The sequence below is a fragment of the Chenopodium quinoa genome, unplaced genomic scaffold (genome assembly GCF_001683475.1).
Source record: "Chenopodium quinoa cultivar QQ74 unplaced genomic scaffold, ASM168347v1, whole genome shotgun sequence".
NCBI lineage: Eukaryota > Viridiplantae > Streptophyta > Magnoliopsida > Caryophyllales > Amaranthaceae > Chenopodium > Chenopodium quinoa.
In genome coordinates this window covers 22,172,778-22,191,508 of record NW_018742204.1, presented here as the reverse complement: position 1 = coordinate 22,191,508, position 18,731 = coordinate 22,172,778, and the positions used below count along the sequence as shown (strand labels likewise).

The 18,731-nt window shown below is 33.4% G+C and overlaps 3 protein-coding genes across 3 annotated transcripts; 2 read left to right on the top strand and 1 right to left on the bottom strand.

Moving 5' to 3' along the window:
* Window positions 1–2,367: 2,367 nt before the first annotated feature.
* On the top strand, window positions 2,368–2,853 carry LOC110688457 (uncharacterized mitochondrial protein AtMg00810-like). The gene has a single exon (XM_021865245.1). The coding sequence runs from the start codon at window positions 2,368–2,370 to the stop codon at window positions 2,851–2,853; it is 486 nt and encodes a 161-aa protein (XP_021720937.1).
* A 718-nt stretch (window positions 2,854–3,571) lies between these two features.
* Window positions 3,572–11,093, top strand: LOC110723713 (protein DETOXIFICATION 27-like). The gene is made up of 8 exons (XM_021903073.1): window positions 3,572–4,096; window positions 5,973–6,517; window positions 7,192–7,278; window positions 8,152–8,208; window positions 9,185–9,423; window positions 10,276–10,394; window positions 10,507–10,593; window positions 10,756–11,093. The coding sequence occupies exons 1-8, from the start codon at window positions 3,803–3,805 to the stop codon at window positions 10,798–10,800; spliced, it is 1,473 nt and encodes a 490-aa protein (XP_021758765.1). The 5' UTR covers window positions 3,572–3,802; the 3' UTR covers window positions 10,801–11,093.
* A 5,018-nt stretch (window positions 11,094–16,111) lies between these two features.
* On the bottom strand, window positions 16,112–17,794 carry LOC110723707 (putative clathrin assembly protein At4g40080). The gene has a single exon (XM_021903059.1). The coding sequence runs from the start codon at window positions 17,473–17,475 to the stop codon at window positions 16,435–16,437; it is 1,041 nt and encodes a 346-aa protein (XP_021758751.1). The 5' UTR covers window positions 17,476–17,794; the 3' UTR covers window positions 16,112–16,434.
* Between the last annotated feature and the right edge of the window lie 937 nt (window positions 17,795–18,731).

The following is an 18,731-nucleotide window of genomic DNA, read 5'->3' as shown; positions in this document are numbered from 1 at the left end:
CCCGAACCCTTATTTGGTTCTAGACCTTATGGAGTTGACGATCTCTTGGATTGTTAAGGGGTGTAACCTTCACCTCGTGAACGGTTTACAAGTTCCTAAAACTTGTTAGCGACTCTTTTGCTCTATCTTCTTCCCTTTTGGACGCCACCGTACTTTAGTGTATGATCACAGTGGGGTTCAAGCTAGTGGGATTTAAGGCTTGAAATCTATTCCCTACCGTAACTCTTGATGAAAATATAAAATCACAAATTACTCTTGGTGATGGGAGTAATCAAGAAGTTTCCGGAAAGGGAACAATTGTTGTTAAAACAAAAAATGGCTCCTCTAAATTCATCCCCGACGTCTTTTATGCTCATGGGCTGGCACAAAATTTACCAAGTGTGGGCCAATTAGTCTAAAAGGGCTATATGGTGAAATTTGATAATAATCAATGCCACATATATGACAAGAAAAAAGGGCAATTAATCCCTACCACTAAAATGGCTCCAAATAAAATATTTCCACTTAAAATGCAATTGGAGTCAAACATTGCCCTAAGCACAACAATGGATGAGTCCACCTTGTGGCATTTGAGATTCGGGCATTTAAATTTTGACAGTTTAAAACTGTTAAAAAATAGAGAAATGGTGATTGGGCTACCACCAATCACTAATGAAAAGAAAATTTGTGAGGGTTGTATCTATGGCAAAATGCATAGATCACCATTTCCAATTTCATCTTGGAGGGCTAGAGCTCCATTAGAGATTGTCCATGCTGATATATGGGGTCCTACCAAGAATCCGTCTCTTGGCGTAAACAGATACTTTCTGTTGATTGTTGATGATTTTTCACGCCTGATTTGGGTATATTTCTTGGAGAAAAAATCAGAAGCATTATCCCACTTCATGCAATTTAAAGCCCTCGCAGAAAAACAAAGTGGGCATTCAATAAAGGTTCTAAGAACCGATCGTGGGGGAGAATTCACAAGCAATGAATTCAACAAATTCTGTAAAGAGCATGACATCAAAAAGGAGCTCACAGTGAGACGTACACCACAACAAAATGGTGTTGCAGAAAGGAGAAACAGGACAATTGCTGAAAAGGCTCGGAGTATGATGCAAGGAAAAAATATGCCTAAACATTTTTGGGCAGAAGCTGTCCGCACAGCTATTTACATCCTGAACAGGTCTCCCACGGAAGCAATAAGAAGCATGACGCCATACAAAGCTTGGCACAAACGAAAGCCAAGAGTTGAGCACCTCAAAGTTTTCGAGTGCATTGCATATGCCCACGTCCCGAAGGAGAATTGGGATAAGCTAGACAAAAAAGGAGAAAAATGTATCTTCATTGGATACAGTGACGAGTCAAAAGGATATCGTCTTTATCTGCCCGAATCCAAGGAGTTGATCATCTCCAGGGATGTCATATTCAAAGAAGAAGCACAATGGCAATGAAACGAGAGCAATCCAGAAGTTTAAGATCTAGAAGTTCCTGCAGTAGTCATTCCATCTTCAAGCCTAGATGAAGGTGAAGGCCCAAGCAGCCCAAGATCAACACCAAGCAGTTCAAGATCAACACCAAGAAGTTCAAGATCAACACCAAACAGCCCAAGATCACCACAGAGAAGCCCAAGGTCACCATCAAGCTTAAGCTCAACACCAGAATCAAGTCCGGCACAAGAAGTTCTACGATCACAACGACCAAGGCGTCCTCCGGCCTACTTGGATAAATATCAATGTAATCATGCTATCATGGCCCTCATTGCCAGCGAACCACAAAGCTTCCAAGAGGCGGCGCAAGAAGAAAAATGGATTGACGCCATGAATGAAGAAATCAAGATGATCGAGAAGAATCGCACATGGGAGCTTGTTGACAAGCCACAAGACAAAGAAATAATAGGCCTCAAATGGGTCTACAAAATCAAGTACAATGAAGATGGCTCCATTCAAAAATACAAAGCTCGCCTAGTAGCAAAAGGCCATTCACAACAACCCGGAGTTGATTTCAACGAGACATATGCTCCAGTTGTTCGAATGGAGACAATCAGGTCAGTCCTTGCACTCGCAGCTCAACTTAAATTACAAGTTTTTTAATTAGATGTCAAGTGTGCTTTTCTTAATGGCGAGCTAAAAGAGGAAGTATATGTTGAGCAACCGCAAGGATATGTAATCAAAGGCAAGGAAGAGAAGGTGTATCGTCTTCGCCCTATATGGGCTCAAGCAGGCTCCTCATGCATGGAATAACAATATTGATGGCTATCTTATTCAAAATGGGTTAATAAAAAGCCCAAGTGAGCCATCACTCTACATCAAGGCCCAAGGGCCACATGATTTTCTCATCTTGTGCCTTTATGTAGATGATCTTATCTACATGGGCACTAAATAAAAAATGATCGAAGATTTCAAGAAAGAAATGATGTCGGAATATAAGATGACCGACCTTGGAGCTATGAAATACTTCCTTGGCATGCAAGTCAAGCAAAGTCCAGGAAGAATTTTTCTCTCACAAGAGAAATATGTTGAAGATATGCTCAAAAATTTCAACATGAGCGATTGCAAGCCAATGGCGACACCAATGGTTACGAATGAGAAACTCTCCAAATATGATGGAAAGGAGAAAGTAGATGCATCGCTCTATTGTAGCATGGTTGGATCTCTCATCTATCTCACAAACACAAGGCCCGACATAGTACATGCAGTCAACATTGTCTCTAGGTTCATGAGTGAACCTAGCAAGACACATCTTGCAGCAGTAAAGAGGATTCTCAGGTATATCAAAGGGACAAAGAGCCATGGAATAATGTACGAGTCCGAGATCAGCTACAAGCTCACAGGCTACACAGATAGCGACTGGGCTGGAAGCATTGATGATTGAAGAAGTACGAGTGGTTACGTGTTCCAGATAGGATCGATGTCCGTCTCCTGGTCATCAAAGAAACATGCAATGGTGGCACTATCATCATCAGAAGCAGAATACATATCGACCACAAGCGCAGCATGTGAAGAAGTCTGGCTAAGGAGAATTCTTCAAGATCTACGGCAAGACACGGAAGATCCAACAACCATCCATAGTGACAATATGTCAGCTATGGCCATGACAAGGAATCCAGTCTTTCATAGTCGCACGAAGCATATCGAGATACGACATCACTTCATCCGAGAACTGATCGAGAAACAGGAGATCGAACTACAATTCTGCAAGACGGGAGATCAGCTCACAGATATATTCACCAAGGCACTACCAACAGATAAATTCCTCCATTTTCGAAGACAACTCGGTGTTCAAGATTTTTCAGATTAAGGGGGAGTGTTGAAAAGACTAATCTAGAAAAATCTTGGAGTAATATATTAAATGTAATCTAGAAATATCTTGTACAAACCTAGGATAAATATCTAATAAGAAAAAACTAGAAAACTAAACAAAAGCATACTACCTAGATTAATCTAGAAAGAAGAAGAAAAAAGGAGAAACAAATTGAAGGAGCAAAGTCCGTGGAAGTAACCTACATTAATTAGTATAAATAGGAGCTTGCATGTACTCACTTCAGTCAACTCATGCAATAATACTCAACTAAGCAACCCACCACGTGCCTACTTCCACTCCTCCACTTCTAACAGGGGGTGTATTAGATTTATTACAATTATTATTTTATAAAGTTATTTAGGTGTAACTAACTCGAGTATATATACTGTACAATTGTAATAATGACATTAAATGACATTAATGCGAATTCATTTCTACTGAATTCTGATGTAATAAAAAAAACCTCTCTCTACATTTTTTTCTCCGTCTTCTCTCTACAATTCCTATAAACCAGGCTACCATGGTATTAGACAAAGCAGTTCCTTTGATATCAGAAAATAACGAAGATTCAACATCAAATGAAGGAATAACACAAAATTATGATTATTTTTACGACGACCTAGCTCTTTCTAAGCGGGTATGGATTGAATCTAAGAAGCTATGGCACATTGTTGGTCCGACTATCGTTACTCGTATCGCGGCCTACACGTTGTTTGTCATCGCTCAGTCTTTCGCCGGCCACATCGGTGATGTTGAACTCGCTGCCATCTCCCTTGGCTCCAACGTCATCGTCGGCCTTACTTGTGGTCTATTGGTATTACGTTCTACACTCTTTTACTCATGTTTTATGTGGAGTAGGAGTAAAAGCTTTTTCTTGATTCGGTGTTTACAATCTCCTTTTTTTGTTTTTTTTTTTTTTTTTTTTGTTTTTTTTTTTAACATTTGAAATATTTTTTAAGAGAATAATGGTTTTAGTGTAATTAACAAAAAAGGTATGGAGTATTAACATTTTTTTACCTTACTTCTATTAATTTTTAATCATAGGAAGAGATTTTTTTTTTTAATTTTTTTTTTCTGTGAATTATTTACCAGATAATAATAATATAAGATGATTAATCCTATCCAGTCAAAATTATCTTTCCGCCACATTAGTCCGTGATACACGTTTCGATTCCATTTATTAAAGTGAAGTAGTGAACCTTATAAGAGATATACGGCTCACGGGGTACAAGTTATAAGTGGTCAAAATTGAAGTTTCGTTTATTTGTTATTTGTTTGTTTGTTTTTTTTTTTTTAAAAAATACTCCCTCCGTCCCTTAATACAATGTCTATTTTTCTTTATTATGTAAGGAATAAATGTTCAAAAGAGACATTATATTAAGGAACGAAGGGAGTAATAAGTTGTAACATGAAAATGGTAAAGATTAGAAGTTAGGAGGACAGAGTGAGGGATAGCTCGGGTGGTTAGAAGCTTAGAGCTCCCTTTCAGATTTTAGGTGACTAATGATTTGTGATTAGTAATTTAATCCTTCATTCTCATTAATTTTATTTAAATATATTCTTTTTAAATGCGTGTCAAAAGAATATATGTTTTAAATATAAATAAACGGAGAGTATTTATATGTGATTGTGACTCAAATCTAATCATCAATTAACCTCTAAATTTTATGCTAATTAAGACGCAAAACCAACTCCTGTATAATTTAATCTATTAATCAACTTGACTTTGATTTTTTTTTTTTTCAATCTTTTGTTATTATATGTACTCCATACCTAATGTGTTGGATGTTGAAAAGAAAGTTATGGAGTAGTTATTTTTATTTTATTTATTTATTATTTTTATTTTCCTATTTACTCTGTATTATTTATGTTGTCAAACTTTAGTTGTCTTTTGTGATTTCTATTTACGAGTAATAAGAAAAAAATATATTAGGTGGATTATATTAGGTTTTTTTTTCATAGCATTAATGTTTTATACGGAGTATTTTCTACTGTATAATACAAAATTAAAGATATTAATGTTCAAAGTTCTACATTAAATATTGCACAAAATGTAATTGGGAAGGTAATTAAAATAAAGGCTGAGAGTGTAAGAGAATGAAAGAACTCCCTTCATTTTTTTATGTTCATCTTTTGACTATTGATGTTGTCTAGACACATATATTTAATACTCCCTACCTTTAATTCCATATATAATAGAAAACTTTAATTTTAAATTTTAATAGTCCCAAAGTATACATTTTGAGACATATCTAACACACCACTACATGGCTTTAATGTTTGATTTGTATATATTGGGAATGATTTAAAAGATGCATTCAAACAATAACATCGAAAAGAATCGGAGAGCGTAGAAACTACTCCATATTTTGTTTGTTTAATGAGGGAGTGTAAACACTGTAAAGGCGGTGACAATTTAGGTTTTGAAGAGTTGTGGTAGATACTAAGTTTTATTCACCTAATTTTCTTTTATTTATTTGAACATAATCCACCTTGATTATCTTAGCTTAATTAAACTGATAGAACCTTTTATTAGTATATGATAACCATGAAATTGATAAGTGAAAATTATAAAAGACCAACAAAAACAACATACGGAAAATATATTCTCTTAGCTATTTCATTTTGACTTACGTGTTTGTCAATGTGCGAAATTTAATCATATATTATAATCGTGATTGTTTTAATAGGTAGGAATGGCAAGTGCACTAGAGACGTTATGTGGACAGGCATATGGTGCAAAAAAGTATTACATGTTGGGTGTGTACATGCAAAGGTCATGGATAGTTTTGTTCACATGTTCTATACTTCTACTACCTTTGTTCATTTTTTCAACCCAATTATTAAAGCTATTGGGTCAACCGGACCATGTTGCGGATCTAGCCGGGACAGTGACCTTGTGTCTAATACCATTGCACCTATGTTTCCCGTTCCTCTTCCCGCTGCAGACGTTCCTTCAAAGCCAACTGCAGCCCGGGATCATGGCATGGGTTTCGATAGTTGGTGTCGTTTTTCAAATTATTGGTTCATGGATATTGGTCACGGTACTTGGGTGGGGTGTAATGGGAGTAGCCATTGCTTTGTGCTTGGCTTGGTGGATACAAGCTTTGGTGTTGTTTGGATACATTGTTTTTTGGGGTGGTTGCCCCTTTTGTTGGGCTGGTTTCTCTATGGAAGCCTTTTCTGGTCTATGGGAATTTATCAAGCTCTCTGCTGCTTCCGGTGTCATGATCTGGTAATTGTGTTACTGACACTTTGAGTTTTGCACTTTTTCGATCTAATCTCATTCACGAATACTAAAAAAAAAAACTCATTATTTAAAAGTACATTCAATTTTGTTTATTCATTTTAACTCAAATGCAATTCAAGTATTTTATAATAATTTAAAAAATAATTTAAATGCTTATAGTTGGTCTTTTGTATTGTTTATATTAAAAAACAATTTTTTTTTCTTAATTCAAGTAAGATGCAATTTCTATTTAAAAAATAAATTAAGGCTAACATGCAATTTTAAGTATTTTAAACTTTTTTTTTTCTAAGTATAATTACTTGTAAAATCAACAATCTTGGATAATACGAGTAATCATGAAATAAAATTAAGAAAAACGAAATAATGTAGAATTAGTAAAAATAGTTTTATTTCAATAAAAATAATACAGTTTAGTAAAAATAATTGAAGTTTAAGAAAAATATTTGGTGAAATGAACAAGACCTAATTATATGAATAAAGGAAATGTAGGTGTTGTTAACCTATAAGAATTTATTATTCTTGGAAGCACAAATTGTTATAATGTGAAGTGGATAAATTGTCATCTTGAATGTTGCAATGGATAATTTGTTCTACAGTCAATGATAGTATCATCACGAATGTTGTCAATATTAATTGGTGTACATGTATTGAATGGGCAGTTTGGAGTACTGGTACTCTACAGCATTGATGTTGATGACAGGAAATTTGAAGAATGCAGATATCGCCTTGGATGCTTTGTCAATATGGTATTATGTTTTGAATCAACTTGTTCAATGTGAATTTTATTTTTATTATAAGTTGTCTCCTATTTAAAGGCTATTTTTTTTACTCAGTATTTATATTTAATTTCTTGTTTATTAATATTTTAGATGCACCGAAATAAGGCATACTTTATGTATCTAATTATCCCATATCGGTTTCCTCAAAGAAAAAAGAAAAAAAAAATCCCATATCGGTGAGGAGAACAAGAGAGTTTAAACAATTTTTTAATTTTTCATACTTGTATAAAAACCAATAGCCAACGGATAAATTGTTTTATTTCTACCTCTTGTTCTCCTCACCAATGTGGGATATTCACTTTGATTTTCCTTTGGAATATGGAAACTTAGTAGTTTATTAGTAAATTATTGTACTGTTAGTTATTTAGACATTTTGAACAATTTATATATACTCTATTTTAACTTATATTTAGTGATTTGTACTCGTACTTTGGTGGATTTGTAGGCATGTAGATTAAAATGTGATATTTTGTTAGATTTAAATTCAAGGTATAATTTTAAAACCTTACGGTTTAATTTGTTTTACAATAAACACTACTCCGTATAATTTTTTGAAATACATAGCTAGCTTGAAGTATATTTTAATCACGATATTGCATTGACAAAAAAGGTGCAACAAATAGCCAACAATCAAGGCTAATATTAGTCCCACAGATAGCTAAGTACTAGTACATGCAATTTTTGTCGAAAACTTAGTTGACATTTGTGATGTGATTCTTCGTTCATGTGGTACTAACTCTACTAGTGTACAAGTTTTGTTTTCAGCCTTATTTTTCTTGTCTTTTCTGATAAGCTCTTTTTCTAACTTGAGCATTTTGGTTCATTGTTTCTGTTTTGTAGCACCAGCATCAACCAGTGGGAAATAATGATACCTTTTGCGTTCTTTGCTGGTGTTGGGTATGTAAGAAATTTCTAGGGAAATTCTACGTAATACCCCTGAGATATTGACTATTCCACGTTGTGCCCCTCCCTTGAAAAGTTCCACGCTGTAACCTCAAGGTTCCAAAAGTGATTAAGTTGTACCCCTACCGTTATCCTTCTGTTACATGTTGCCGTTATTGGGGCCCACTTTACACCTATTTAATTTTTTTCTCGATTTTCGTGCTAAAAAAATGTTCCATTTAAGGTTTTAGGGGTCATTTTATTCCTAAAGATTCCAAATTGAGTTTGGATTTTGCAAAAAAAAAAATAACGTAAAAGCCTCGTTTTGTGAATTTGAATTCTCATAGTTAAATTTAGAATTCATAAACCGGGGCTTTTACGTTACTTTATTGCAAAATCCGAGCTCAATTTGGATCCTTTAAGCCTAAAATTACCCCTAGAATCTTTAATGGGACTTTTTTAGCACGTAAATCGAGAAAAAAAAAATAGTAAAGTGGGCCCCACTAACGCCAACATGTAACAGAGGGATAACGGCAGGGGTACAACTTAATCACTTTTAATTTGGGACCTTGAGGTTATAGTGTGGAACTTTTCAAAGGGAGGGGCACAACGTGGAATAGTCAATACCCTAGGGGTATTATGTAGAATTTCCCAAATTTTTAATTGCTTAATTACCCTAATATATAAGGGAAATTCCCTATTTCTCATGGCGAGAAGTGAAATTTGTTTTCACGGGGCGTTTTCGTAAATAAATCAACAACTTTTTCATCATTGTGGGCTCCACAGTTGAATAAAAATGTTGGTTTATTCACGAAAATGTCAGGTGAGAAACACCATGAGAAATTGGGGCATCCTCAATATATAATGTTATGCTTTTAATTGTTCTGGTAGATTTAATTTAAACAAGTATAATGAAATGCTTACAACTTGCAAGTTTCATAAATTGAAAATGGTATAATTAATTTTAATTTGATGATGAATAAACATACAGCGTAAGAGTAGCAAATGAACTAGGAGCTGGGAATGGAAAAGGAGCTAGATTTGCAACCATAGTAGCATCGACGACCTCCATAGCAATAGGGGTTGTCTTCTGGCTTTTGGCTATGATTTTCCACGACAAATTGGCTTTAATTTTCTCAAACAGCCAACCTGTTCTTGACGAGGTTGATAAACTCTCTGTCCTTCTTGCTTTCACTATCCTCCTCAACAGTCTCCAACCCGTTCTCTCCGGTAAGTTCTTAAATTTCTAAAACACGTACCTACATGTAGTAGGTCTAGTGTGCCACAATTGTATATTGTATGAAACATGCTACATGCTTAACCATCGATATCTCTAATTATCTATTCCCTCCGTTCCAAAAAGAACGATCCATTTAGCCGAAACTTTGTCCCAAAATGAATGACCCATTTGCATTAAAACACCACCAAAATTAGCTTCCCCATATAAAAGTTTCATTTTCCATGTTATTTTATTACTTTCTCTCTCTATTTTTTTACAAACCCCATGTAAATTTATCTTTCCAATATATTTTTACTTCTTTTTACTTAACTTCTTTAATACCCGCGTAATCAACCCAAATGGATCGTTCTTTTTGGGACGGAGGGAGTATATTATAAATCAATTCTTAAATACTTGACACCACATGGTCCATTTTATAAGTTACGTATAATACCTTAACATACTTAATTAGAGTCTAAATCGAAAAATATAAATAATTCAAGAAGCATATAGAAAATATTATAAAAATGCAAGATAACAAGATAAAAAAAAAATTATTTGTGCTACTTAGGGTCTGTTCTCATACGATTATTTTCAGTTCAATTCAGTTCAGTTTAGCTCTAATAAGTTCAGTTCAGCTCAGTTCAATTCAGCTCATAATTTTATTCTCTTATAAAATATTCATTTCAATTCAGTTCAACTCCTAATTTCCCCCTCTTATAAAATATTCAGTTCAGTTAAGTCCAGTTTAGTTCAATTCAGCTCTAATAAGTTCAGTTCAGTTCAATTCAGCTGAGTTCAGTCAAGGAGAACATACCCTTAATCTTTAGTTTTTTTTTTTTTAATTTTTTTTTTCCTTGTAGGTGTTGCGGTCGGATCAGGGTGGCAAAGTATTGTGGCATACGTAAATATTGGTAGTTACTATCTCATAGGCATCCCTCTAGGCCTTTTGCTGGGATGGACATTACATGGAGGTGTTACGGTACGTAAATATTTAATTTACCTTTCACATTTAAGTATTCTAATTTGTTTCATTTCAGTCCGATGATACAATAATATTTGAAAATTTGACAAATTAATGATCGAATACATAGGGTATATGGGGCGGAATGATTGTAGGAACTGCAGTTCAAACAATGATATTAGGCATTATTACAATGAGATGCAACTGGGAGAAAGAGGTAAGGAATTCGATTAGATTCAAAATGACCCTATTCCTCGTATATACGTATGTTTCATTCAAAAAATAAATGGATTGAATTTGCTTATTGTTGTTACAACTTGTATATATTATTCGATATATAACAACAACTAATATTGTGTTATGTATGCTCACATCGCAGGCTAACAAAGCAAGCAGACACGTCGATAAGTGGGAGGCTATATAATATATATGCACTTTTTGTTAATCAAGCCAGGATCACTTGAAATCGGGAAGGGAGCTCTAACCACTTGAGCCAGACCATCCCTAACTCTCGTAGTATAATTAGTATTAGTGTTGTGATAATTTGATTAAGGTGCAAGTAGAAGATTTGTACTAGTATTGTGAGAATTCAAATCAGGATATGGCAAATTCTTAGGTGAATAGGACCATATCTTAAGAAACTGAGTACATCGCATCAAGTACTTTGAAAGTTGATTTACGAGTGTTATTTAAATTAGCTTGCTTGAGCTTAAGCAATACAAAGGGTGAAACAAGCTAAACCAAATCCAATTTCCCAATTTAACAACTGAAATGAAAAGAAAATAATCTGAAGAAAACATACCTTAAGTCTATAATCACAACCTCCTGATAAGGATTATAATTGACTGATTTTCTGGTCAATACTTATTTATAACAATTAATTATTTTGTTTATATTTCAAAGTTGGCTCTTAGACTTTAGCTTAACTTGTATATATTATTTCGTAACTTCCTCCTAGAATTACTATAGCTATTATTATTATCATATACGTAGTATATACTCTTGTATTTACTATAAATATGCTGCTCATAATCAATGCAAATTAACAATAAGAACTTCCCTCAATATATTCACTCCATTCTCTACATGTATCAGATTCCTTGATCCTAAAGACCTACTCCCCTTCTATTTTCACAAAATTTTCAATGGCACTACAAGACTTGCTGCGAATGCTACTATCTATAAATAATATGTATAAAAAATTTAATTTAGAATATTTATCATTTATAAGTACATTGCAAATATAGATGAGCAGATTTTTTTTGTAAAATCCGTGCGATGCGTGGGCCTAACCTAGTTAAGAACAAAGTATTTTTATAATCACACTTAAAGCTATAGACACAATCACGATTATAGTCATTATACTACTTGAATACGAAGTAAATTGTAAACATGATCAAATTAAGAATGAGTTATAGAAATAATTTGTTTACGTATATCATACCAAATAACACATATAAACGTCTCACATTGATAAAAGTTGAGAGAGTTAAACATTTTATAAAGCTAAGTGGCTAATGGGCCTATTTGCCATATGGTTATAGGATAAAATCTCCTTTTATATGGTTGAATGGACTATCTCTTTTAATTTGTGGTGTGACTCAAACCCGTATTTAACACACTTATTACACCAAAGAAGATAAATGATGTGACATGCTATGCTACCGACGTATTTATGCATGGAATGATATTGTGAGTTAATGAGGAAGTTGAGAACTAGAGATTTTGATCAAAGCGTGTAAATGAAACTATACTCTTATTCATTAATAAAGCCAAAAATAGAAGGCCCGTCAACTTGATGTACAACATTTATAACCCGGCCCACTGGCCCACCTTGGTCATCACATGTACTAAGTAATTAAAAAGACTAGTAACCAATTAAAATACGGATATCATTCTTCTTTATGTTCTACCTCGCCAATGACTACATTTACACTTTGCAATTTGCATAACTAATACATGTTCCATGAACAAATTAGACCTACAGGCTACAACCATGACCATTTTTGGTATTTAGGTTACCTAAATATATTTTCTATTTTTAAGTATATGAAAAAAAAATATATCATATTGTTATTAGAGCTAAGACCTTTAAGGAGTTATGGGGATTTTTTGAGTGATATAAACGTGAACTTCATATCAGGTTGTTGCTCAAAGTACGTTCATCTGTATAGTATAACTGTATAACGATGATAACAAGTTTTCATTCAATTGTAACTTATGACTTATATACAGGGGCGAAGTCAGGAATTTAAGAACCGGGGGGCCGATTCTTATATATATAAATTTTTAAGAAAAAAATATTTAAAAGCTATTAGGAAAAAAAATGCAATTATTTGAAATTTTAATACCAATGTCAAATCTTGATCATCTTATATGTATATAGATTTTGTAAGAAAAAAAATAGTAATAAAAAAATGATATTATAATAAAAAGTTAGTTAGAAAAATAGGAATGAAATGGCTTTGAGAAGAAGTAGAAGAGATCACATTATTTTCACATGTGTATAATTATTTTTTTTTTAAAAAAAAACCTTAAAATCAAAATATATACATTTTTAAAATGATAGAAAGTAAAAAAAGTCAAAAATAAAACTATAGATGAAGGATTGATCCCTTGATCTCATGCCAACAAAACATTATCATACCCTCATCAAACCAACTAAGCAGCCCAACTTTTCTTTTATTTTGAGCTAACATTTACATATATCATAAAACTTATGGGTGCCAACAGTTAAAAAAACTAGGCTGCCAATATAGACCGGGGAGGCCGGGCCTCCACTGGCCCCTCCCGTACCTCTGCCCATGCTTATATAAATACTAGGGTGGCCAACACGCGCGATGCGCGCGACATGGATAGCCAATGCGGAGAAGTTATCAAGGCTTGTCTTTGTACTTAAGATTTTAGCTTGTAAATAGTTATGATTAGTAAGCATTTTGCACGTAAAATGTCTTATACAATCTTTAAATACCTTGAAACTGGTAAGAATTAATACAATGAACCTTTAGAAAGAGCAATAATCGACTATTAAGTTCAAAATCATATATCCTTAATCTTTTCTTATGTATTTTAAAGAGTAAAAAATAGCATTTACATGCTTTTCTTATAGAGTCTAGATGATTCTCTAGAATAAAATTTTGATACATATTACAAGCTGAAAAACAAAGAGAAACAAACAGAAGAATAATGAAATTTTGCATCAATTTGTTCATGGGTACCCTATAAGTAGTTAGGACTCTTAGGTGTTAAATTTAGTTTTGAGTTTGGATTTTGCTCAAGTCCAATGCAACGTACATTTATACTTAGTATGTATTGTTGTTAAGTCTAATATGATCATCTAATATATAAAGTTTGGTAGCTTGAACCCAATGTAAAAATCCAAAATAATAAAATACGGAGTAGTTTTTTTTTTCCTCACTTTGTATATTGATCCAGACGCTTTATTTTTTTATTTTTAATACTCTGTAATTAAACCCAATGTAAGAAGAACTGAGTTATCCAATGCAGCCAAGCTTGAGCTCAACTTAATTCAACTCAACAATACAAAGAAATACAGTAAATCATTAAGTTGATACTCATTAGATGTAGAGCATATAGCATTATTAGGATGCATCATATCAATCTCACTAGAAAAGTGGTATCTTCTCTTCTAACAAGTAACAATAAACCTTTAAGGTAGATTAGGATTGATAAGAGAACTACTCACACCTCCTTTCCTTCAAATATAGAATATACATCCAGAGCCTAAGCACAAATGCATTCTACTCCCTTTAAAAAACATGTACCTTGAAAAATTGTATCTTTTAAAGTTGTGGACTCTCATTTTACGCTCTTAATCCCAAAATTATAATCGAAATTTGGATGTCCTTTGCATCTCATAACAACGAATCTAATAGCAATGTTGAAAGCCACCTTTGTAAAATTTTATAATCCCCAAAATCAAAACCAAAGTACAGTCTAAAGATGATTTTAAAAAATAAAATAAAAAATCCTAAAAAATCCTAAAAAATCGTATAGGTAGCGCTTAACTGGACAAACCACAAAGTCACTGACAAATATTCATGAAATGATCAAATTGAAAGAATAGAAAGAGACATGCGAGGCTTCCATGGGGTAGTGCTCGGAAGTTGTTATATTTCCCTCGCTTATAGTGTTTCTGGTTCTCCATTCACTTTAATTATCTACTATATTTTTTTCTTTCAAAATCCAATCAAATTTAGGAAAAATAGATGAATACCCAGACCTTAAAATTTAAAAAGGATAATACCTTAAAATCTAAAATCAATCAAAACCTTATAAAACAATTGAAATTAAAATTGAAAAATACCTTTGAAGATTATCAGTGACTTTGTGGTTGAAACTTAAAACCAATAATTCAACCGATTGAATGGGAAGATGAAAAAGTACGTAATAACAGAGAGAATATATACAGTATTAAAAAAATATTGTAATATTAAATGGGGGCAAATGCGTAAATACACATTTTTGGGGTTATAATTGTCACAACACTATTTATAAGAGCAAGATTCTACTTTTTATAAAGTAGGGAAGAATTAATTAAAATTACAAAAAACTAATATTTTAAAATAGGAGATTTTGTCAACACTACCATTAAATTGATTACTTTAGAGAACAATTACCGATTATTTTTTATTTTTTTTTTAAAAAAAAGATAACTACCACAAAACACATAAAATTTGAGTAGCACTACAATTTTTGATTTTCAGACTACAATCGATAGTTGTTCTCAAAAAATATTGTACTTTCTCCGTGTTTTTTTTAAGTGTTACACTTTTCATTTTCGACCGTGTTTTTTTAAGTGTTACACTTCCATTTTTGGCAAAAAGCTACATTAAAATATTATATCTCTCTCCTCTAATGGTTTCCACCTAAACCCACAACTACTTTTTTATTATATCTTTCCTCTTACATTCATTACTTTTCAATAAACTATTAACCACACTTTCTTTTACAATTTTTTAATACTCCAACTACCCCACTTTACCTCTTATTTTATTTAAGTCAATTAAAATGTCTAAAACTATGTGTTAGTCAAACCGTAACACTTAAAAAACCACGGAGGGAATATCTATTTGTCACATAACAGCCATCGAGAACATTTCTGATTGCACATTTTTTATTTCCGTCCTAGAAGGTTTATCTACTACTCTATTAGGCTACGTTATATGACTAATGATTCAATTTTGCTTCATTTATCTCCATCTTACTTAATAAAACAGATGACATGACTAATAAATTAATGATAATTACAGACATTTAGTACTAATTTATTCTACCTAATACAACCTAACAATGCACTCCATAATAATTAAATGACTCATAATAGAAGTTTAGCATTAAATTATTAATGCTAATTACGTGGTTAATATGTCATGAAACTCATCATTTTGGCACCCTCCTAGATTAGAAGATTAGTAGTAGAGAGTATGCGCGTCATGCTTGTAGGCTTGTAGCAATCATTCGGCTTTGAATTCTTATTGTCATCATTAACATCCAATTTTGTCATATCAGATCAATGCAATTTCTGATTACTTTTCGCTTTAGTACTCTTACCATGTTTGATAATGATGTTTGACTGTCATATTCACCCATTCATTAAGACATTAAGATCCAATTTTATCATATAAGTAATCTGAATTTTTGTATACTCCATAACACTTATTTTTATTCAAGATTTTTTTTTTTTAAAAAAATATTTGTATGCACATTAAAAATAATACGAAAAGTGTTACATTTGGGAAAGTAGTCATAGTACATACAAGTTATAGGGGAAGAAATTTTTTCCCAAATTTAGACTAGGACTTAAGTTGACAATTCAATAATAAAGTATACTAACATATCATCCCTTTAAATCAATCTAAAAAAAAGACAAAATTAGTCACAAATTTTGCTAAAATACAGAGATTTACATACAAAAAGTAAACCCCCTCCCTCATACCCCCACCAATTACACCCAAAAAAAAGCACAAAAAAAACAAAACTAAAATAAAAGTAATTAATTAAGAAGCCTTAATTTCCTAAATGAACCAAGATCACCTCACCTTACAAGCTCACCATAAGCAAACTGAAACGCAAACCGGTTAGACGCAAACTGAACCGAGTCTTGCGGCTTAACCCGCTCTCCGAACCGAGCCGACTCGAACCTTCCCCAACTTAGCACCATCTTCTCCTCCTTAAACCCCTTCACTTCTCCAACTTTATCCTTCATCTCACTAACTAAACACCACAAGTCCTCAACCAAACCCGACCCATTTACCTCGAACATAGATCCGAGTCTCTCCTTACAGTCCTCCAATCTCTTAAGAGCACAAACCAGCTCAACAGAATCAACAAAACTCAAACAACTCAATCGTTCCTTAAATTCCTCAACTCGAATAACAATCTCATCTACCGTAGTAAAATAGTCTTCACCTACTAATCCCATTACTTCTAGTAACAACTTATTACCCTCTAAATGAACACAATCAGGACTCTTACAAATTTCCTCCAGTACATTTATCAATCCATCGATATCCCTTAACAAGTCCTTGCATAAAAGCGAGGCGATGATTTCCTTACCCTTTTCCCTCTCGAGGCTACACGAAGTCGAAAATAGAAAATACCCGACAATCCTGGAACTAGACAAGATCTGCTCCAGGTACTTGGCGTACCACCTGATCCACGTGGACAACTCCCATGTTATCGGAGACGAGTTGTCCCGGAAATCGGAGAGTTTAAGGTAGTTACGCCCGCCAGTAGCGGGGTAAACAGAAAGCTGGTCGTGTAATATGAAGTTTCCACGTCGGACAATGACGTGGAGAGCTAAGAGTGATTTTATTGCTACTGCTGAAGAAGACGTCTTGTGAAGTCGCCGCATGAGAACGTCAATCACGACGGCTGCTGCCGTACGTGGACCTTCTCCTGCGGCGAGTATTGCCGCAAGGTGGGATTCTTGAGGTGGTGTATCGGCCTCGTGGCTAGTGGCACGTAACACGGTGAGACGGAGCGCGGCCGTGGTGTGGTTGCGGGAGAGGAGGGCTGCCTTGCCTATTGAAGCCTTGTCCTTGACCTTGCCTATAATGTCGCCTAAGAGTCCCATGTTTTATATTTTGTTAGAGTTGAAAATTTCGGAAATGGGTAGGAAAAAAGGAAGGTGGGAAGTTTTTAATATAAGGTAAGATATGAATTTTATAAAGAATAAGGTTTGAATGGTACGAAATGATAACAACGGTTATAGGATTTAATTTAAGTTCAAGTTAAAGTGGGGTGGGGTTAAAATGTAAAGGAGGAAGAATAAAGAAGGGGACTGGTCATACAAAGATAAAGGGGATTATTAAAGAGACAAATTTTACCGGCAAACAACTTTTTGATTACTTATGAAAGAGAAACTTCCATCTTATATTGTCATTTGTCAATGCGTGTTACTATTGACTATTGAGTGTTCAAAATCTTCAAATTGGCCAACTCATAGATTGGTGCTATAATTTTTTGTTAAGGTCGTGATTTTGATTCGTGATCTTGCATTTAATATCGTTTTAAGTAGGGTACGTTGCACCATTTGTTTTTGGGACTCCTTATGATTTATGATTGTTTAGGGCTTGTTTGACATCATTTTTTGTTTTCAGTTTTTTTTTTTTAAACCAAAAACAGGAAACAAGAAAAAAGTGTTTCCACTTTTCTGTTGTCAGTTTTCAAAATTATTATTATTTTAATAACTCTAAATAATTTTTTATTTATTATGTGACATAGATAATATACTTTTAAAAAACAAAAAACCAAAAAACAATAAACCACAACGATGCCAAACGAACCCTTAACAATTGAATTTTATATGTGATGAATAAACCTTTTTTTTTTTGTTTTTTTTATCCACCACTTGATTTTAGCTTTGAATCCAGGATGTATCTACATGATATTTTTTTAAAGTTTTGTAGTCAACAAAATCTGATCAGTGTTATTTTTAAAATTATTTGTAGTCTTTTATTTGAAGATTGTGTCTCACCTTTTATAGTAAGTGTCATCTTTTGAATTAATCATTATTATTAGTGAATTATTGCTTGTTAAGTCATCCGTGTCACTAATTTTATAAATATACGAAGAATTTTTCAAAAAAAACTTCGTCAATCAGGAGATATATGGTACATGGTGAAATGGTAAATTATCCCAAACGGCAGTTAGCCAAAAAAGTATTTCATGTTAATGTACAATAATTGAATGGTATTTGGTATATTAGAAAGTTTTTGGTGGTTTACGGTCAATTAAGCTTAAACTCAGTGGTATATGGTGAAATTTCCGTTATTTCTATATTAGGGGACACATTACACACATAATAAACGAAGGTCATGCACTCATGTC

Coding starts and splice junctions, on each gene's coding strand:
- LOC110688457 (XM_021865245.1), top strand. CDS start 2,368: ATGATCGAAGATTTCAAGAAAGAAATGATGTCGGAATATAAGATGACC.
- LOC110723713 (XM_021903073.1), top strand. CDS start 3,803: ATGGTATTAGACAAAGCAGTTCCTTTGATATCAGAAAATAACGAAGAT. Junction 7,279..8,151: donor TTGGATGCTTTGTCAATATG/GTATTATGTTTT, acceptor TCTGTTTTGTAG/CACCAGCATCAACCAGTGGG. Junction 9,424..10,275: donor TCTCCAACCCGTTCTCTCCG/GTAAGTTCTTAA, acceptor TTTTCCTTGTAG/GTGTTGCGGTCGGATCAGGG.
- LOC110723707 (XM_021903059.1), bottom strand. CDS start 17,475: ATGGGACTCTTAGGCGACATTATAGGCAAGGTCAAGGACAAGGCTTCA.